General features: G+C 44.2%; 1 protein-coding gene across 1 annotated transcript in view; it reads right to left on the reverse strand.

Annotated features, from left to right (window-relative positions):
* The window catches only part of LOC138299219 (E3 ubiquitin-protein ligase TRIM39-like), a 216941-nt gene that overhangs the window by 164113 nt on the left and 29921 nt on the right, over positions 1–22907 (reverse strand). The window contains exons 2-5 of the mRNA XM_069237345.1: positions 12285–12380; positions 5551–5781; positions 1702–1724; positions 680–771 (exon numbers count right to left, since the gene is read on the reverse strand). Of these exons, the coding sequence (XP_069093446.1) occupies positions 680–771; positions 1702–1724; positions 5551–5781; positions 12285–12380 (442 nt within the window). The remainder of the gene's footprint in view (positions 1–679; positions 772–1701; positions 1725–5550; positions 5782–12284; positions 12381–22907) is intronic.

The following is a 22907-nucleotide window of genomic DNA, read 5'->3' on the forward strand; positions in this document are numbered from 1 at the left end:
GACTGCTTAAAGTATGCTATTGGATCTGCCCAAGTGGTTATCTGCCTTCAGTAAAATCAAGATCCTGTGAATTCTAAGTAACATGCGGGAACTGCAGGTGGGGTAATGACACATCGGAACATTTTTGATGATGGTTTTGTTTTCACACTTTTCTAAATCAAGCCCTGACAAAATTTGAGAGATCCTGTGCAATGGTCAAATGATTTATGAGAACTGAGATCAAGTATCACTTTTGAGTGGTTTTGGCTGGATTATGTGTCTACTGCATCGGAGACAGCTTTCGCAATAAAGTATCAGCAGGGGCAGGTAAGTCAACCAGCCGCTCATCTCTATGTGTTCAACACATCACAGGTTAACTCACAGCAGGTTCACTCGACCACTCATAGGTGTGATGCTGAAACCATGAGGACAACAACACTGGGTGAATAAATATACAGGTATTTTAAAACGTTAAAGCTGAAGATCTGTGGTATAAACTGATCTTTAATTTCGACCTTCATTTTATTGTCAGCATTGGTACATTCAAGCCCTTTCACAGACTTAGATTTAAGTATTTTAGAAACAACATTAATTCTTATACAAAAAGATCTGTAATAATGGAGTGATTGACAAATATGGGCAATTATTGTTTCCTGGACATGCTTTAAGTCTCACTAATAACAAGTCGGTGCTTTCTCACCCAATGATTGAAGTATCTTCATCTGCAAGTCAACCTCCTCTTCCGTGGCTGCTTTCTCTTCATTCTCTCCAAAGCTCTCAAAATCAATATGCCTTGGAAAGAGACAAATTATGATTCTGTCAAATTTCCATCTGTTCTGAAGGTAAAAGTAGTTAAGAAAGCCTATTCTGTGTCAGACAAAGAGGAAGTAGAAATATGCAAACAGGAAGAGATAGAGAAAAATAAAGAATGAATGTTTGAGGTACAAACAAAAGTATGGTGAGAAACATTGCAAAAGAGATACCTCCCATACTGAAGCAGCAGAGAGGGACCACTAGTATGACCCAAATAGGGAATGTAGGACCTCCAAGAGCAAATAATCAGGCACTTGAGTGGATAAGTAAACTGACAAATTTTCCAAAGGGAACTATTTGATTGGTAATCAATGTTCTTAAATAAAGAGATGAGGTGAGCCTCAAAGATAAGAATGGGAGAAGGAACTTATATACTGTGGAAAATTAAACTCCCAATCATTTTATACAACTCTAAATACTTTTATGGTTTAGACGTTAATATGTATTGTCATTTTATACAAATAAATAATATAACAATGTTCAAAATAAGAAAAAAGAGGTATTGGAAAAGAACATTTATAATAAAATGTGTCTAGAGAGAAAAGAAGAAAAGGCAATGGGAAACTGTAAACACAACATAGAGATTAAAGCTAATGAGTGAAATGTCAGATAACAAAAATAAAGAAAAATTTACAAACAAACATTCTACTTCTTGTTTTTGAGTGGCAAGCCTCCATATAAAGGAATCATTTGTTTTTAAGAATTTAAACATCCTTAGATAAAGGACGTACCCCTGTTGTAATTGTAATAGCTATGCCTTTATCACCTAATTAGAGAATGCTGAGCACATCACAAAATAAGCCAGAGAAGGGGGCAAATACAAAAATAAGACTGTCCTGTGAAACAGTATTTGCAATGGTTCCTCATTTGATTTCTAAATGGTGAGCTGCAAACAGAGGATAATCATACCTGATTGGAGTATTTTTTACATCCTGGGGAGAGAAACAAAAGCAGGTCAACATCCAACAAATGGAGTTTCATAGTAAAATGTGTATTGTGTGTATTGTTTGAAAAATGTATGCACAAAGACAAATAATTATAAACAAATGTTAATAATTAATATTACTTACTTTTACTTCTACAACTTGATTAACTTATGAAAAGATTCAATACATCATTACGAAAGTGATAACTGGTTGTGTAATTGGTTTCTCAACTCTGGTTTAAAATCAGTATGGTGCGCTTGCCTCTCTAGTCACAGTAGCTGGGACCCACCCCCTTATATTGGTTGTTTCTCCTCAGCTGTACGATGTTGGGAATCCTGGGATTTATAACCTTCCTTCTGTCTGGCTCCAAGGTTACCTGCTGACCCTTTGTAGCCTCTGCTAAACACTGTTCCAAAGTTATGTATTGTGTTTATAAAACAGGCATTTAAAAAACTCACATAATTTGCAATGTTTGTTTCAATAAAGAAGTAAAGCAACATCATTCCTGTGCTACACTGCACATCAGGTAACCTTTAACACTCAGGGGTTCAACCTCCCGCTTCCATAAATAGATTTTACAGTTCCATGAAAATTCCTATTGCACATCTAGGACAGGGGCACATAACATCATATTACAGAGGAGGGGGAACTGGTTTCAACACTAAGGCCCTCATTCCGAGTTTGGCGGACAGCAGAGGCCACCCCCCAAACCCGTACCGCCATCCGGCCGCCAGTGCGGCCAGAACACCGCCGGGCCTACAAGAAGTGCACCGCAGGGCCAGCAGGCGGAAACAGCGTTTCCACCCGCCAGCCCAGCACTGAACAGGGCCTTAACATTGCCGCCGGCTCGTAATCAAGCCAGCAGCAATGTGGCGGTGCAGCGGGTGCAGTAGCACCTGTCACGCTTTCACTGCCCCTAATTCGGGCAGTGGAAAGCAAGACGGGTTGTCCATGGGGGCTCCTGCACTGCCCATGCCACGTGCACCGCCTTTCCGCCAACCCTAAAAAGTCTCCTGCCAAACAATGAAGAGTGAGTCTGCACAGTTAAGAGAAGGATCAGTCTTTAGACCAGGGGTCTCCAACAAGTAGCTCAGGAACTACTGTTAGCACCCCAGCACCCTCAAAGGAGCTCTCAGATGTGAAGTCAAGCCCAGTGTCCCTTTGAGAGATTCTGTGCTGTTAAAGAAGGCAGCACTGCTCATTTCAGCACCCTTAAAGTGACAGCCAGACAACCAAATGGCAAGGCCTCATGACAGCACTCAACCACACACAGTGTCAGCCTTTGGGGTCTGCCACATGACCATCTGCAGTCAATCTTGATCTTGCTAAGTCATAAGGAGATTATCCGTGTCGCAGGCCGTGCTCTAAGTTGCACCTTGAGTGTGAACAATGTAGCCTGAGCACTAACCAGTGCTGACCCACTGCAGTCTGGGACTGAAGGAGCCAGAGTGGAAACATGTTAGATGGGTTTTAGCCCACGAGCTGAGGAGAGGATGGTATGGATCCAAAGCAGCAAAAAGTAAGAGCCTCATTTTCATTAATTTATGTGCATGTCTGCGTGACAGTGTGTCCTTCCCCAATTAACAGTTTCGCTCCCTGGACACTACGCCTATTCCATGGTCTGCCAAACGTGCATTCTAGCTTCTGTTGAAAGGGTTTCAGATCTGGTCCAACTGTGTCTGTTTGTAGCATAATGATGCCAATTGCATAATAATGTACATCCTTGACTATTTTGGGCAACGTCTTTCTAGTTTGTGCATACTGGCAGCTATCACTGATATACTAAGAGTATGACTGCCACTCTCCCAATTATAGCCATGACTGATATATGGTGGGCATCCAGGCTGGTATGGTGTACAGACTTGGCACAGTAGTGGTCCTGGTGTGATGGCAGGCATTATTGCCATAATTAGGGTTATAGTGAGCATAGCTGAGCTATGACTGAAATACCTGGCCATCTGAAGCAGGACTGTCTATGTGAGTCATTTGTTCCTATGAGTACTAGAAAACTACAAGCTGTTTGGGGATTGTGAATTTCCTAAAAGTTAAAACTGCTATTTTAAAGGCAAAACAAAATCTTTTTTTACAAAAAAGGTTTTCTTCTGGTAAATTGAAAGTGGTAGACAAATATGTCTATTTTCAGAAACTGATCAAGACAAAAAGTTGCAGTTCCAAAACACATTTAAAATTGAGAGTTGAATGATAATTTAAGTGGAGTTAGGGAGATTGTTTTGCTGTGGTTATGTCTTTTGTGCCAGATGCCATGTAATGATGTGAATGTTACTTCACCAGTCAGGTGGAGACACTGAATATTGATAAGCTTTTTCCTGGCATTTCTTTAGGTAACCTTGCTTGGACTACTTGTGGAGTCACTACCCATAATCATGCATACAGTGGTCGTAGGGTAACGTTAACACACGTGGTCTTATTTTACAGTGATAAAATCTGTTAGTAGCTCAGGAGGATTTTCCTGGAGCAGAAGTAGGTCTCACAACGGAAAAGGTTGAGGCCTCTTGCTTTAGACACTCCTCATTCGACCTCAATGTGACTTTTTTTTTTTAAATCAGCGTGTCCCTCCAATCCTGTCATGTCTTTGCAGCAATTATTAGCTACGCTATCCATACATCCATGCACTGTCTCAATCGAGAGAATTTCAGTTTGTAGTTTCCTTTTGCTCTCCCCAGAAAAGGTGATGTTCCAACTCTCCAGGAAAATAAAAACATCTAAAAAGCTATGACTCCAACCCTATGAAATAATTTGATACCCTGCGTCTGATATCTTTTAGCTGCTCCCATCGCCAAGTGCCTTCACTGACACTGGTACACTAGATCCAGTAAATTATGCAACTTGGAGCACCAGATTTGCATATTTTTGCTTGTCTGGAGTGTACAATGTTTTCTATAACCTTTGCTTTTGGCTCCAGGATGGGTGATGTCATGGAAGCAGCAGTGTGTTATTCTTTCCACCTTTCTAACCTTAAATTGCATGCAAGTATGGCTTGTGGGATGTATAGTCCAATGTTTTAAAGTTGTAGCACAAATAAAAAAACATACTGTTTTCATTCTTCAACCCAATAACAAAGATTTGTCAAAGAAAACCCTGGAATACACACATGGTATAAAGTTGAACTTAAGAGACATGGCAACTATACCTGCCACATAAAACGATCCACTGTACAAACACTACTAAATAATTGGCTGAAATGTTGCTGTACTTTGTGACTCAGATTTGGAATTCTCCACTTCTCATCAATAAAAATCTTTTGAACTGGGAACAAAATATCCCTCTTTGCAGTTTTTGCCTATGAACCATATTTTATACTGCAATTAATTGCCTGAAAACACGTTCTTTCAGTGGGACCTTACCAATTAATTAGTAGCGTACTTTCAAATAGTAGGACTAGGGTCCATGTCCTCTGGTCTAAGCTCCCACAACTACTGTACGAACAGGCATTCTAAACAGGAGGTTATCTTGTCTGGACCCTTTTATCTTTGATGTGATACCACTGTACAAACAAACAATAACACACACACTTTTTTAACACTGATATATGCACTGGCACTGGGCAAAACTAACACCGCTATGGTAGGGCAGTGCTGACTTATTTATCTCTTTTTAAAACCATCCAAAATAATGCAGATAGCGGTGGTGGTAAGTCTTCATTTATAGCCCCCCAGCAGAGGGCAGATCTACACAGCTGGGTACTGTGTTTTTGTTATTAAGCTGTTTAACTCCACTCTCTTCTGCTGATACATCCTCTGGCTTTGTGATCAGGACCCTGAGGAAGATGCTCTTCTCTTATCATTCCACAGCTCTGTACCCCTTGTCTTACCTTCAGAAACTCCACATCCTGTTGCTGATACTTTGATTCAACCTCAGCGATCAGGTTTCGAATGGAGATTTGCTCTTCTTGTAATTTGTTTGCTTTCTCCTTGATGCTCTGCAGACTCTTCTTTTCTTTCTCATTCAGGTCACTGAGGTAAAGAGTTTTTTGCTTATCTAAAAACTGCTGCATCTCCTCATATTCATTGGAGCTTTGCTCTCTCTGGCTCTTGAACTTGTCCTGTAGCATAAACATTAATAACAAATTCACATCACTAGCACTCAACAAATATGAGATACATCTATCATTCGACTATGGAACTGCCTCATGATGAAGCAGGTTATTTTATCACCCCCTGAGTGATTGCAGCCATTGTTTATGTCACATCAGAGCAGAGGGCATTCAAAGGAGAGCAGAAGGCAGAGCGAGTAGCTCTTTACCTCACATGGGAAATTTCTTATACAACTAGTGATTCAGTGGTGGAAGAGGTGAGAAAGGATTTCACAGCAAGGTTTGACAGAAATATTTAGGGGTGCTTGTTTTGAATTGCAAGACAGGGCTCACAGACTGATGTTAGGATGCAGTAGGTTGTCTCTTTCACAAAGAGTCTGATGATGTGAGATGTTGCTCTTTTGTAGCAGATACATTAACCCATAAATTGAAGCCTTCGCTTGACAGGAGGACCTCGGGATAATGTTGGCCCCTGTTCTGGAAACAGTAGATACTTCTGCAGACAAATGTATGGATGTATTTAATAGCCTGATGCACTCCGGGAAAGAAAATGTAGGTTATGATCAACAAGACACTGCTCAGAATGGGAGAATGGATATTTTGCTTTTTTTAAACTGACAAGTCTAAAAAAGAAATCCCAAAAAGAAAAAAATGACTTTAAGTCCAGCTTGTTTCACCAATTTCTACAGTATGGTTGGGTACATATGAAGGAATGCAAACCCATGCCAAGCAAAACAGCCCTTCCCTGTGAAATGAGAGCTATTGGCTTTGTCAATGTTTAGCCAATGTTGTACACCAGAGCAACTGGGTGGACAAGGCCTGAAAGTTCTTTTTTTTTTTAAAAACAGCACTATGACAAAAAAGAAATTTGGGGAGCGGGTGGGTTGACAACACGGAGGGAGAGGCAACAACTGGGGGATGGAGAAACAACATGGAAAACAGAGGGTGTTTGGAAAAAAATGCACTGAGGCAGCTGGCGGTGGACACATCATAGCACCACTCCCCCCATTCCTCCCCCGTCGGACAATACACTTTCCATGTTATGACCTTGGGAGGCGAAGAGCACAGATGATCACACGACACGGACGAGGGCGTGAAGCTAGATGGGGCCAAGAACAGCGGATAAGAGAACAGAGGCTAGCAACTCAGACCAGGGCTTGGGGCAAACAACACAGACCACTGGTGGCAAGCAACACAGAACATGGGGAGAAGCAGCACGGACCATGGGGACAAGCAACATGGAACTGGGAGCAAGAAACACAGACAAGGGAGGGTAGATGGTGGTGGGTAGCAACACAGATGAGGGAGGACAGGCAGGAGAGTAGGCAGGACAAGCAGCATAGCTGCAGGGAGGGTGGATGGAACACACTGGGGGGAAAGTACACAAGGGGGCCAGGTAGAAAATACACAACATGGTAGAGTGCTTAAACAGAAAGAAAAAAGTAGCGTCTAAAAAATGAGCAGCGTAAGGGCACAAGTAATGTGTTCATGCTTTAGGAAAGGAATAAACACAAGAAGAGGAAGTAAGTCCACAGCAACAGACCTATAAGAAACAAGCTAATGAGAGTGTCAATGAAACCAGCTAATGGTAGGCAATGTATGGCCTTTAAGCCCACTGTAAGAACATAAAGGGTCTTGAAGAAACAGCACATAAACTATCAATGTTAGACCTAAAGAGGATGCTTACAGAGAAGGAAGCCCTTGTCACAACGACGTCACAGTTGATGACTAAGGAGGTTCTGTTGCATGCAGGGGTGTGGAATTTAATAAAACATCTACTTGTCCATGGGACAGGTTGCTTCTTAAATCTACTTGTCCTGTAAAAAAATCTATAGTCCCTTTGGTGCCATGTTGTGCGGCGACATATTATAGCAGCAATCTCATTATGTAAGAGCTCTGATAATAGCCTCTCTGATTATGCCAGGGTTACTACTATAGTAGGGCTTGAATATTTGCAAATTCAATCCCTACTGTTCCAATTTCCATATTTTGCCACCTTTCCACAGATCTACATACTGGGGCTGGAGGAAACAGTAAGCAATAGTTCCAGGGCTGGAATTCCATTTGGGTCTGCAAACTAGATAATGCATGATTTAATGATTTTCACCAGCTCTTTTCTAATTTTTTCCCATAATGAGAAAGATTGGACATTTACTCCTGACAATGGCGGAAGTAGAAGTTCCTCCAGGGTTGGGTAAAAATGTGGTTGGAGGGAAAGTGAACTTGTAAATGCTCAATAGATTTTCACATGAGCAAATCTACACATGCATATTTGCTCGTGTTAAAATACAGTTCACAAATATTTTTTAGGAGTCTGATTTCCTGGTCTACTTCTGTAAGTTCCTGTGATTTCACGAAAGCCACTAATTCAAAGACATATACCATGGGTGATCTTTTGTGACTTTCTTGAAGAATTGGGTGCCTAATTAGGTCTGGCGTTAACAAAGACATTTTGTTTTTATTAAACTTCTATGTCTCTCTTTATCGGCTGGCTTTAGTGTGAGTGACCGCATTCTGCTCTTCCACAAGGAGCATATCGGCACACAAAGTAGTTTTGTTCAGTACCAGGAACTACTGTGGCAGTCATCATTAACATACCAAAACTTGAGGTGGCCCCCCCTGCAAAGAACATAGAGGCCCCCCCCCCAGACCCACTCAGGCAGCTGCTGTAGTGAGGGGGGCTGCGGGGCCTTTCTTATGCCACTGGTGGCAATGTATGCTTCTTGAGACCAAAACCTTTTTTTCTTTTTGCCAGTGTTTGTTACAATGGTGAGGGTCTGGCAGCTCCAACAACAATTAAGTTTTACAAAAGCCATGTCAAAACAAATCACGCATTGATGAAACGAAAAGACTCCCAAAAAATGTCCGGTTGGTTGGCTTTGCCAGTGCTTGTTTATTTTTATGCTTCCCATAATCTTGTTGAAAATTATTACAATGAATTTCAGTTACAAATATTTTTGGAAATGCTAGAGCATGCATCAACACATTTGACTAAATGTTGCTTCAAAGAAATAACATCTAAAATTTCAAAGTAGCAAAACGTTTTTTTGCCAACTTGGATTTTTTTCCGAACACTTTATTTTGAAAGCAAAGAATCATCACCCTTTCTTGCAAGCTTCCGCAAACAATTGTACCTAATTATAAAGCATTCTGGGAGCATTATACCTAGCCTCAAATGTACGTGTGTACTCTTTTTTTTTATTTTTTACTGGAACTACTGTCAGTAGTGTAGTGTGACCTTAAAACGTTTATTTACAGCTCTCACCCTACTAATGGAGGCTTTTAATTAATGAACCATAAATACAAGTTCAAACAGACAGTTCCCTTCTCTGTAAACTGGCAGCCAAGGGGTTTGTGCTGCAGGGGGTTGGGCCTACCCGTCCCAAAGGCAAAATAAACATGAAAACCTGTTGCCCTTGACCCCAGACAGTATGTCCTGGGTGTAGGGCAATAGGAATTCCACATCCCTGATTGCATGGCTCGTAGTTGATGTTGTATGCAGATTAGAACCTCATGGAACGGAAAACAAAGCAAAGAGAGGTAGTAATGAAAGCCAAGGGGTGGGGTAAATTGGGACATTATGGAAGGGTGTACACGGAGGTAAAGAAAGTAAACAACTTTTCCTTTACTTCAGGGCTACGGCTGGGTAGTGGTTTAGTCTACCCACCCTGCCTTCTATTTTGATGAAATGTTTTCTTGCGAATACATTTACTTGATTTGGAAATGAAAGCAAACATAAAATGTTAACAGGTTTAAATGCAAATAACTTAAATTATGACGAAATTATGAATATATTCTTTTAATTTAACAACAAGAAATAAGAAAGAAGCTGAAGTAAAGTTATCACAAATAATGTTTTTGGGGCAAATGCATTCCACGTGTAAGTGAGACATTGCACATCAGTGAAAAGTTTATATTTAAGGAATGCTAACATCAGCAGCAAAGACCATTAGGATAACTTTTTTGTAAAAAAAAACTACAAATTCAAATACGAGTAACAATGTTTTGAATTTGAGCTACTGAAATCAACTCATATTACATTTTTGCATTGAATTTTTACTTGAACGTCCATCTGAGTATTTTTTGAGTGCAAGATGCATTTTGCGTAATTCCTCATAGTTATGTTAAATTTTGCAGTAATCATGTGGAATTCCACTACAGCAAAAGGAGTCTGGAAACAAGTCAAACTCCACCAAAGATGATCTGACACCTACTCCCAGGCACTGTAACATAGCACGAGGAAGGAGGGGATTATCTATTATGGAAAATACCTAAGATATCCTCCTCTCCACAATTTATAGGTGCATCCCATCACAAGGCCCAAGCCTTGACATTTTAATAGCTCCTGATTCACAATTGCAATCTAGAAGTGTGAAATCTGTCCCTAGACCTTCAAAGAATACTGTTTTAATATATCTTTGATCAGTTACAAGCAACACTTAACAGAAAAAATATTCCATATGCATGTCTTTCTATGCCTTTTAATACTATATAAATACATTCTTGGATTGTTGTCCCCCTGTAGGTTAGTCTTGTTCTTCACATACGAATAGTGTTTGTTTTCAGGCTGTAAGTGTTCACTTACAAATCATTGTTTTAGATGTACTTCTACCTAAATGGTACCATGATGCCCACCTTCCAATAATGTGATTTCTGTTTTTACAATGCAAAATATTATTACAATATGATATTATATCTTGTAGCACTATTTAAGTTTAGGAGATTGTGGCATGTAACTCCTCTGCACTAAAGGAATGCATAGGGGTAGTCGGTTACCCAGCAAAGATATAGTTGTTACCCCGCTTATACAAGTGAAGGACAGAATGCTGCTGTGCTGCTTCACCAGGAATGAGAGTAGTCATCTGCTTCCTACCTGGCAGAGCTTTCCTTCCTTTAGCACACATACCACTGTCCAGCAAGTCACCTCCCTTTTCTGCACAGGACAAAAGTTGAAGTTGTCTGCTGTGTGCTGCCTCTACACATTCTGGGCACAGATCTCAACACTCTGGCCCTCTTTTCGACCCTGGCGGTCCAAAGCCGAGGTGGGGGTCTCACCGCCAAATTACAAGTTCAGAGGTTTAGCCAAAGCCAAACCTCCAATACTCTGCCCGTCCCGCCTCTTTTCCGCGGTCCGCCAGGCTGGAGGTGAGCGGACGTCGTAATACTGATAGCGGTTTTACGATGCGGGAGATTGCCAGCATTTTCTGGCAGTCGCACTGCCAGAAAAGGCTGGTGGTCTTTCATCCTGGCAACAGGAATAAGCATTCCTGTCATCAGGATACACTCTCACACACGTTTTTATACCTGAACACATGCACCCACATACTCCCACACACAAACACATCCCCACTCACCCAGGCACTCACTTCATACACCCCCATTCACAATAACATACATACACACTGCACTCACGCACGCAATCACTCCTCCAGCGCATACAAACATTCACACCTCCCTCCCTCAGCACATGCATACGTTCACACTTCCTTCCCCCTGCACCGCATACACACACTCACCCACTCTCCCTGTCCACTTACACAAACACTAACCACCCTCCCTCGTCCACTTACGTACACATGCACACATACACACGCACACTCACCCCTTCCATCCTCTCTTTTTGGCGTGGCGGTGCCGGCGGTGGAACTGTCTTTTCACTGCCGACCGTCAGCACGACTGGTTGTATTTCGAAATCCGTCGTAATAGGGCGGCCTTAAGACTGCCAGCACTGGGCGGTCTTTTGGTGCCCACGGCTTCGGCGGTCTTACGAAAAGACTACCGAAGTCGTAAGGAGGTCCACTGTCTTTATGAAGAAGACTCAAGAAGAGCAGAAAAAAGTGTTTGTTTTCTGGGAGGGAGAGATTGTTTTGTTTCACCTGGAACCCTGACAGCAAGCTGTGTGTCAACTAGCTATGTTATATCTGTTTGGTTGAAACTCCTCTAGTTCCTCGCCTTGCCTTTCATTGATGTGCGGATGCTGTCCGGGAAGGCATTATAATGACCTAATCGTGGCAACCACAGAATACTTTGAAAAATACCTCAAAATAAAGTTCCCATGACAAGAGTGTTTGAGGGGCCGCTCATACTAAGCCCAGCAAATTAGGTCAAAGCACTGGAGAACCACAGACACAGTGTAAACTGTTGCTCTGGCATCAACACTTCCTACTCCCATAATTATTTATTGTATTGTCATACTCTGATACAATTGCAAGGTCAGCTGTGAGTTCTTAACTTGGTAAAGGCTGGGTAGCAGACATAAAACCCCGCACCACCCTCACTGCTTTTACTTTGTCCACCCATCTCAAAATCAGGCACTTGTAATTAGGCAGATGGGATATTCATCATGTTTGTGACATAATAATTCATACGCCAAACTCTATGCCTTAATGTCCAAAGAAGGCACAGCTGAAAATTGCAAAGCACCGACCTAGGTCCAGCACGTAGCCGACAACTGGGTAAAGGAAGATAATGTTTGAAGTTTTCACTCAATAGTAATGACGCTGTTCTCTTACCTTCAGCTGTATAACTTTAATTTCCTCCTTGTGCTGCAGTTCAAGTATATCAGCCAACTTTTTCTTTAACTCTTCTAGATAACTCTGAAACTTTTCCTAGAAAAAAAAGTCTGTATCTTCAAAGTAATACAGATACTGATTTACAGTAACAAAGCACAATATGCATGTGTTTGAGCAACATTTTTGTAGTACGGACCTCAGAAAACTCTTAAAGTACATGAAGATTCCCCCCAGCATGTTATAACTGTAACATAACTGTGGACATGTTACCATGGTACCAATTCAAATGGCATGCTATCTAGTCAATGACTCTGATGGCATGGGTTGTTGACAGTACATCTGATGGCATGTTATCTGGGTACTAGATAGCATGGAATTTATCTGTGCAACGATTCTGTAAGCCTTATTCTCGGGACAAGCACCTCCCATGGCATATGTGAAGTGATGAGCAAGTCGTTTTGATGGTACACTTACTGGTCACTAATTCTGTAGCACAACATTTCTATGTATAGTCATAAACAATGACAGGAATTATGGTGGCGTTCACTGGCATGTTCTCATCTGTCAGTCATACTTCTGGTATTTTTGATGGTAGAGTTTTGTAATGCTGAAGATGAGCATGTAAGCTTACAATTTATTTTTATAATGACAGGTATAATCATTGGAACAGGTTCTCTGTCAACTGCCACGTTCTCTGCACTAGTTATGATGAATGGTGTAACCAAGGTTTCATGATGCACAGCTTAGGTGGCACAGAGTCTATGAAGCTATCATGCTTTCTAGTATTGGTGGTACTGGTAGTGTTGGCTATGAATGTTCTCAGATATACAATGTGAGATGATAGGCGCATTAACTTGGCACAGCATTTAAAATGTTGACTAGTGAACAATCACTTGCATTACAATGGGCATGATCTCTGGTACGTTTTTGATCATCTCGGAGTATCATTGTGATGTTGCCATGGAAGAACAGCTCTTATTTTCCCATCCACTCCACCTGCACATGGGTGAATCTGATGTAGCAGTGAGCCATAGCTGACCTCTCATGATTCTAAACCGGGGAAGATATAGAAATAATGTTATTCTGCCCTTAACCAATACACATTAGTCAGCAAGGGGCTAGTGGGTTTTAGGTCACAGGATTAGACTTACCAGCCTAGGTAAGATTGGGAAGCTTTCATTGAGCAAGGTTGTGAAAGACAGAGATGGAGGGCGACATATTCAATGACTACCCTTATCATTGCCAGACTAGGGAGGGAAACAAGAGTAAAACAGTTTTTTGAAGAAGGTACTAAAGCGTTTTCCTTCCATCTGCATGAGGAGACTCTGCTTGTCTGTTCTGCAACCAATAACACATTGGTGCAATTTACTTACTAAACAGGAGGTATCATGCACTCTTTGCTAGTGGCACCACCTGGCCTGCACACACATTGTCCACGGTCCCATCAGTGTCATCACAACTCGCCCCCCCCCAACCCGAATCCCCCTGCACCTCCTGCAGCTAGGGTGTGGCAACAGTGTATGTTAAGGCCTCTCACACAGCCACTGGTGTATTTCATGAGATGTTTCTACTCATGAATCCCTGGCATCCTGTAGGTGCCACTGATGTATACCCTTGGTTACTCCCTCTTCTGCAGTCTTTGAAGGCTCAAGAAACCCATGGTGTATGTCACCAGCGACATATGCTGCAGTTCTGAGAAGAGGTGGCTTGTGACATTCTTCCCTTTGCCAGGGGCTTTGGTGCTCAAAGGGGGAGACATCTGTAGTCTGAGTCCCACCAAGACTGTTACACACTACATTCGTGCTGACAGCAGCTTCTTACCCATTATGTTTTAGGTCCAGATTTGTGTCCTACAGTTTCTTCTTCATTACTTCAGGACCAGAATATCTATTTTACCTTCTCTTTTTCCAACCTTCCTTAGCTGAGGAAGAAGTATGGAACTTCTTAGATGTCATCCTAAGAGTCAAGAGCTATATCTTTAGTTCTGTTTACCACAGAGGCCTTGAGAGTCTTTATTTTTTAGCCCTTTACATAAGATTGTTAACCTTCTGCTTCTTCCTCGGCCTTAACATTCTACTTCTTCCTTGAGATAGATAAAACTGGTAATCACTCTAGTTTACGAATCCCAAAGGGATTATTTACTAAAATCAGTTCTGTGGAGCTCCACTCATGGAATGGCGGATTCTTGGGCAGAAGCAGGTACATCCTCCATTCCAGATAGTTGGCGAGCAGCAGTCTTGGCAGTCCCTTCAATGTTTGTAAAACACTATCAATTAGATTTGATGAATCAGAAAACTTTGAATATTCGGTATAAAGTTCCAGCGGCTGTTTAAAAAAATGAATGACGTCTCTGGTAATGCTCCATTTTCGATTAAAATAAATGTGTTGACTTACTTTAGAGTTCTGGGTTTTACTGTGGTTAGTATCAGGAAGCAATGTTTTTGCTTTGGTATATCCTCATTCACTAACGACAAGGGAGAGATAAAATTATTATTATTATAATCCTTCCATGCCACAGAGCTTACAACCCAGCCTTATTCCTTTTACAGAGACCATGAGTACATGGGTCCTGGGATGACAGGATGCTGCAGTCTTCTCCTCCTTTTCCCCAGGTGAAAAGTTGGAGTCTGGAGGGAAAAGGAGAGGCCACCGAAGTGAGAATACAACTGAAGAGTTTTGTTGCTCTGACATGTGACATCTGTGGGAATGTGACACCCCTGTTGTAGTTGCTTCCTCTAATATAACAGACAACAGCATTGTGAATTTAGAATTCATTTATTTAAGAGATAGCTTCAAGAGTAAGGAGCCCATCTACGAGCATCCTCCCGGATCAACAATCCTGGTCCTTCTACTGGCTGATCAAACCTTGGAGAATGCTCGGAATATGCACTAAACCAATAAAATACAGAATGGATGCAGAGAACACAGAACACATACTGCATGTCACGACAAAATACCATAACCACCTCATTCAGTAAGTAAAAATGACTGCTGGTCTGTATTCGCCACATTATCTTACATGTGCAGCGGGTCACCCTACCAGCGTGCCTATGGTCTGTGAACCAGTGTGAAAGATTAAGATATAAAACTCTGTGAATACATCCAGGTGAGCAAGCTAATCAAACAACAAATTACATCGGATGGCTTCCCTATATCAGTCATGGTTTTAACTCATGTTTTAAAATTGTTTAAATCAGCTTCAGTACTTCATCTTGTGGCACAAAAGATTACTGTCCCTAAAGTGCATTAGTTAATAAATGTAATTGTGAAAAATATGTGGATAGTGAACATGTTGGATGTAATTTATTTACTGTTTCATGGTTGGTTGCCTCGTGTCCTTGTGTTAATCAGGCATCAGATGGGGTATCTGCTGTGCAGCCTATTGAAATAGGGTACATTTGTTGGAATGACTACTAAATCCCCAGTCTTCAAACATGAAGCCTTCAACCTATTGAGACACACTGTCTTTAATAGAAATAGTATGGCAATAATGGATACAATATAAATAAAACAGCATGTAAACTCGCAATCTTGTTTGAATGTATAAAGTGCAGGCATTTTTAAATTTACCAGTTGTCTACTGGTCTTCGTTTAGGATAATAATACCTTGATAATGCCTGCAGAAGCCACGTAGGTGAACCAATCGGAAGGACTCTTGAGGGAGAATCATATTTAGTGAGTAGAATGAACAGTGATACCACAATGCTAATTTTCCAGAGGGGCCGCCCATATATTCTGAGGATCAAATGCAAACATCTGCAACTCATGGATCTCACAAAACTAGCTGCAGGCATTTCTTACTTCGAAAAACAGACATGATGATTCCCACAAAGTCTGCACTCTTTTTGCAGCAAAGACTAATGGGTGTAGTAGGCACAAACTCCTGTAGTAAGAGTAGCACCATCGCTGAAGACGTGAGCGCATAAATAAGACAGTAATATTGCTCCTTAAAGAAATGACAGTTCAAGCATTGGGAACCAGTTCTGCCATTCAAAAACGTTTAGGAGATAGAGTGGTCTATGAAACTCTTGGAGGCCCAGGAGCCATACTCAAAGGTAGCAATCAAGGTGATACCATGTAAAAAGAAAAATTAAATGGAGATATAAAATACTGTCTTAAGGGTATCACGAAACCAAAGTATCGAAGAGACTGATACTTGTGCATTCTGTGACAACAAAATATCACATGAAAATTGTAGGTGGCTACTTCAACTGGCTGTGCAAGTGTTTGGCATGTGAGAAACCAAAACATTTACCAAGGATGTGTGGGTCTGAATTATTTGCAAGACGCCAACTAGAAGGGGGCAGAGCAAGATGGCCACTTAGTCACATCTTGCTGGCACTCCATACCCGAGTATTAATCATCCTGTTCACCTACAGGCTTTTCCTACAATAATCAACACAGAATATATAGCAGAAACTCACCTGCTGCCAAAGTGGTCTGATGGCTGCCGCTGTTGCTGAGGTGCAGCGATTGAGCAGAGGCGGGGCGAGCAGCAGAAGCTGAGTAGCTGAGGGTGGTATGGGTCACCTGACGGAGGAGAACGGTGGTACCTAAATCGACTGACCCAAGCGCACACAGTGTGTGGTTTTCAGTGCTGCAAGAGTGAATGGGAGTTAGGACATGCTGGGGGGCCTCTGGCGCGAGCGGTGGAGCTCAGCCTGTGGGGCTGATGGAGGCCTGCCGGTGGAGATGTGGCCTTCCGTCTAGGGCCTGATGCCAATGTGGGCCCGCTGTTTGCAGGGGAGGTGCTGCTTGGGAGGAGCCTGCCCCGCCCAGCAGACCACACAGATGCCAAGACTTCTGGTGTCTGATTGCAGGCCTGCCGATGGTTCCCTCTCCCCCCTGCTGGCAATTCATATAGAACAGTGTTTTGTACACACCACACAAATTAACTGAGAAGGCCGCAAGGAGGGAAGTGCAAGCCCCATGAGGTCTGGCCTACAGCACATAGCCCTGAAAGTGACACACACACTTGCCGAGCTGTGAAACGAAGTGGGGGAAAGGGGTCCAGCATAATTCTTTTGCATCTCCTACCATATGTCCTCCAATCCAAGAGGCAAAATCTAAGGCACCGGAGCTGGCATTGTTAACCCTAAGGGAGGAAAACTGCGACCTACTGTGATCCCCGCAGTGGCTGTGTTTTTGAGACCTGGCAAAAGACTTAAGCCCTCATTACGAACATGGCGGTTCAGACCGCCATGCCGGCGGTGGCAGAAAATACTGCCACTGGCATGGCGGTCTGAACCGCCATATTATGAATAAGAGAGGGCTGCAACAGGCAGCCCTGTGGATAAAGAACCCTTGTTCCTCCAGCCTTTCCCTGGCGGGTTCCCCATCCCTGGAAAGGCTGGCAGAAAGGGTGCTCTGGGGCCCCCCTGGGGGCCCCTAAACTGCCCAAGCACTTGTCATGGACAGTGCAGGGGCCCCTGTGCAGTGCCCCATCGCGCAGGTCATTGCCTGATTTACGGCCAGTGATCTGCGCGACGGGTGCTGCTGCACCCGCCACACAGCGGCATTGACGAAAATGTCCCGGCCGGCAGGGTCTCAAGGGGGCTGGCGGTCTGTGAAAAGACTGCCAGCATGAACACGGCGGGGATTCCTGCTGTGTTCATAATGACCCCCTTAGGCCCTCATTACGAGTTGGGCGGTCCGAGTACTGCCATGTTGGCGGTGGCGGTCGCACCACCTCCAGGCTGGCGGTGCAGACAGCCACATTATGACCATGGTGGTCTTCCCAAGAGAACACAGCCAATTCACCGCCAGTGCGGAGGGGCCAACAAGGGGACCATGTTTCTGTCAAGTGTATCACAAGGTTGCATACCGCCAGGATTTCCGGCGCTGTCGCACCACCACCAAAACCCTGGCGGAACCGAACGCTACACAATGAGACACTCACCTTCAAAAACACAGACACATTCGGAGTCGCCATGGAACCAGAATTTGAAGTCTTCCCACTGCTCCTGATCGTCCTGCGTCTCCAGAACCAGTGACAACGAAGACTACAACAACCGTAAGTACACCCACCTAGCACACACTGGGGGGAAAGGTATTAGAACACATGCACGCACAACATACACATAATGGACGGCTAGCGACTGCCACACACACGCAACCACACACCCATACCAAGACACACACACCTACACACGCACACACAAAAACCATAGACGCATATGAACATTACACACACCACCACACACACACAAAGATCACCGCCACAGGCTAACACACATATACACAACACCACCGAGTCACACAACATCACAATCGCAACTACACAAACGCGTTGCCAACCCATAGCACTGCACACCTACACGTGACAACCCACAAAAACAACTCACAACCAATCATGGCTGTGTGCATGTGTGCTTTGTATTGGTGTGGGGAGAGGGCTTTGGGATTGGGAAGAGGTAGGTGGAGGGGAGATGGGAGACAAAGGGTGACTGTCTGCCATCAGTGTGGTGGCCAGAGCCTGAAAGGATCTCTGGAGGGCAGCCAGGGCACAGTGAATGCCTTTTAGGAATGCATTGCTCTTTTTTAGGACTTGAGCTGCCAGTCTCTGAACGGCATTCACAATGGTGGAATGACCCACAGAGATGGACCTCAGGAGGTCAATAGCCTCCTCACTGAGGGCAGCAGGGCTGACTGGGCCAAGGGCAGAAGTGCCTGTGGCGAAGGAGACGCCCACCCTCCTGGGTAAGTGGGCACGGGCAACTGGGTGGGGAGCAATAGGGAGGGAGGTGCTAGTAAGGGGGGTGTCCATCGGAGGAGGAATCAGAAGCTGATGTTGTAAATCCGGTGTCCCCCGTGGCACTCCCCTCAGCCTCCGTCCCACTGGGTCCCTCGGCCTTGCTGGTATCAGCCTCTTGGGTCCCGTGGGCTGCTGCTTCTCCACTCACCTGTGTCCCTTCTCCTCTGCCTGATGATGCTGATGCACAAAAAGAGAGAGAAAGAGAGGGAGGATACAGATCAATACATACCTCCCATAGACTCCTATCAACATTTACATCTCTGACATATCATGACAGTCCATGCCATTACTAGTGCACTCCAAGTCTGATACTACCTATTGGCCAAGGCAAGCTGTAATGGGAATTGAGCATCAGATGTGCACACAAGTTAACATATTGACATGATGAAGCCAGTGACTATGCATAGCAGCATATGAATTGTATTGTATTGTAACAGGTCCTAACCTTTATTCACACAGGTGACTCAGGCTATCCAAACCTTCCCTAGTTGTTTACACCAGTGAGGTACTCTGTCTCGGATGGGGAAACCCGTTTCAATGAGGCCCACGGCAGGTCGAGGCATGTGATAGAAAGGACTTGTGGGCTACTTAATGTAAGATTCCGCTGTCTACACGTCTCTGGAGGTGCCCTGCTCTACAGTCCCCCAAAGGTGTGCCAGATCATAGTTGCCTACAGCATCCTCCACAATCTGGCCCTGAGATGTATGATACCCTGACTAGCAGATGAGGAGGTGGCCGCAGCATCAGTGGGAAATAATGGTGACATGCAATGTGAAAAGGAGGCAGATGAGCATGGTGCAGCTGACTCAAGGACAGAGCTGATCAATCAGTACTTCCAGTGACATACTGGTATGTTGTGTGTGTTGTAGCAAGTGATATACTTGCTACAACACAGGAGTTGCACTGTGCAATGGACATAGCAGGTTTACCTGTAGATGGGCAGGTGCATTGTGGGAGTTGTAGTGATTGTGCTTGGCAGTCAAATCTGTGCACTTGGAAGGGACTGTGTGGGCATTGTGGCTGGGTGGTGGTGTGGCACGCAGGGGAGGGGTATTGGTGAATGGGTGTGAGGTGGAATGGTAGATGGGTGACTTGGGGAGTGATACGGTGGTGAGGAAGCATGCAAGGCAGGAGTACTCAGTGCCAGGGGAGTGTTAGTTTCTTACCAGACTCCAGTCCACTGGGTATTCCAGTCAGGTCCTTGGGATGCAGTATTGCCAAGACCACCTTTTCCCATGTTCAGAACTCGAGGGAAGGAGGTGGGGGCCCACCACCAGTCTTCTCTCTGTACAGCAATTTGGTGTTGTGATGCCATGGAATGCACCTTCCCCTGTAGGTCGTTCCACCTCTTCCGGATATCCTCCCTTGTGCGTGGATGGTTGCCCACTGAGTTCACACTGTCGACAATTCTCTGCCATAACTCAATTTTCCTGGTTATCGATGTTTGATGGACCTGTGCTCCAAACAGTTGTGGCTCTACTCCAACGATTTCATCGTCCATGACCCGCAGCTCTTCGTCTGTGAAGCGTGGGTGGTTTTGAGGGGACTCAGTGGTTGTGTTGTGGGTAGTGGTGTGTGTTGTGGTCAAGGGTGTAATGTAGGGTAGTTTGTGGGGTGGGGGGTGTTTGGTTGAGTGTGATGTATAAATGTGGTGTTTGTGTGTAGTGGCGATGTGTGTACTGTGTTGCTGGGGCCGCTGCGTGGTGTGTGATGAATGTGATGGTGCCTATGGTATCCAAGCTCAGAGTCTTCTGTTTGTGTGCTTCTCGCTGTCTGTGTTGGTAGTTGTGATCGCAAAAGATTGTGGTTGTGTGGGAGGGTGTTAGATGGTGCGGTGAGCAGGTGTGTGTGATGTCTGTATATGATTCAGGTGTGGGGAATTCGTACTGTCCAATGTGGTGGTGTGTTCTCGTTATGGTGAGATTTTGACCGTGGTGGTTCGCACCGCCAATGGTTTTCGGCCGTGCAATGACCGCTGTGCTGATTTGTGGGTTGTAATACAGAGGGCGGTATGTGGTCGGTGTGGCGGTGCTGGTGGTGGGACTGCCTCTTTCCCACCCTTGGTCATCCTGGCGGACTCGGATTTGAGGCGGCTTTTGACGGTGTTCAGTGTGTGACTCGTAATACGGCAATCAGATTACTGCCTCCATTTTGGTCCTTCCAAAAAGACCACCAAACTCGTAATGTTCTTCGACAGTGGCCTGGAGGGGTGACGCAAGGGGACAAATAGATGAGACAGTGGTGGCCAGTCTTGGGACACTTGGGGACTCGCCCTTAGGACTGAGATGCCTCCTCCGAGCCCTCTGCCATGAGATCTGAGGTAGGTAATGTGGTGACTCGGTCAGACACGTCAAATACCCCACAGCCGTTTGGCTCTGGCATCCGGTGCTGATCACAAACTTCACTATTGTTGAAAATCATACCCCCGGTGTCGACAATGGTCAAAGACAGGAACACACGGGGATCTCAAGCTAACAAAATCGTCCAATACAAAGTTACAGGCTGCGACACGCCCACCACTGAAACACAAGACCCACCATTAGTGCTCTGCAAACTACATCGGAGATCCTCGCAGCAATGCGTGGCACACAAGAAGTATTTGAAACAAAAATGGATTCTATAGCAATGGATATTAACCATTTGCGCTTGGACCTTTGAAAGATAGGAGAAAGGGCCACCACCACAGAGGAGGGTCTTGCTGCGCTAAAGACCACTATTCAGGATTAACACCATGGTGGAAGGCCTCTGGCACAACACAGCTAGAGGAAAGCTTGGATGATGCAGAGGGATGCTCCAGATGTAACAATCTTTGTTTCTTAGGATTTCCGGAGTGTGTAGAGGGACCCACGACTGAACTGTTTATGGAAAACTGGATCAAAACAGCAATGCCCACTATTAGACTATCTAATTTTGTTCTCATTGGAAAGAGTTCATAGAACATTTTGTCCAGAGCCTTGGCCAGAGGCCCCACTGTGCGCTATCTTTGCGAGACTGTTCAATCATTGCGAAAGAGATCATATCCTATAACATGTTCGAACTCAAGGTCCCCCCTAATATGAAGGTACAGACATCCAAATCTTTCTGGATTATACAAGAAAGGTCCGGAACTGCGGAAACAATTCCTGGCAGACAAGAAGAGAATGAAGGGTCATAACTTAAAGTATAGTGTGATTTTCCCAGCCCGCTTGCAAGTTCAATATGAAGGAAAAGTGCACTTCTTCGACACCCACCAGGATGCTGCAGATTGGCTGGACTCTTTGGGTCTGGCCAACAGAGAGCAATTCTACGTGTGGGCGGATGCCTGAAAAATAAAAAACACAACAGCAACAAGTAAATAGCTAGACACAGACCACCCACCGTATCATGGTGGTCGCTGATGGAACTCTGCAAGCGGAGAGAGTCCTTATTGAAATACAGAACTCTTATGCACCGATGACCCAGCTTTCAGACCCCATGCAAGAAGACGGGGGAAGACGGATGGTCTACCTACTGAATTCTATAAACACGCCCCGGCAGTTTTGCTGGACCGGCTAGTGGAGGTATATGCAGAGGCTTATGAAAGCTGAAAATTCCAGAGCTCAATGGAGGAGGCATTGATTTCTTTGATAGCAAAACCTGGGAGAGACCAGCTCGAGCCAGGATCGTACCGTCCAATATAGATGCTCAATGTTGATCTTAAATGTCTTAGTCAGGTATTTGCAGCTAGACTCCTTACTTACCTCCCTGGTATGATCCACGAACACCAGTTGGGGTTTATCGCTGGGAGGAGCACCCTGCGAAATACATGACCCCAAAGTTCAGAAGGGGAACTACACGTTAGCGTTTTTGGATATTGAATGAGCTTTTGACACACTACCCTGGAAATATGT

Source organism: Pleurodeles waltl, chromosome 6 (genome assembly GCF_031143425.1).
Source record: "Pleurodeles waltl isolate 20211129_DDA chromosome 6, aPleWal1.hap1.20221129, whole genome shotgun sequence".
Taxonomy (NCBI): Eukaryota; Metazoa; Chordata; class Amphibia; order Caudata; family Salamandridae; genus Pleurodeles; species Pleurodeles waltl.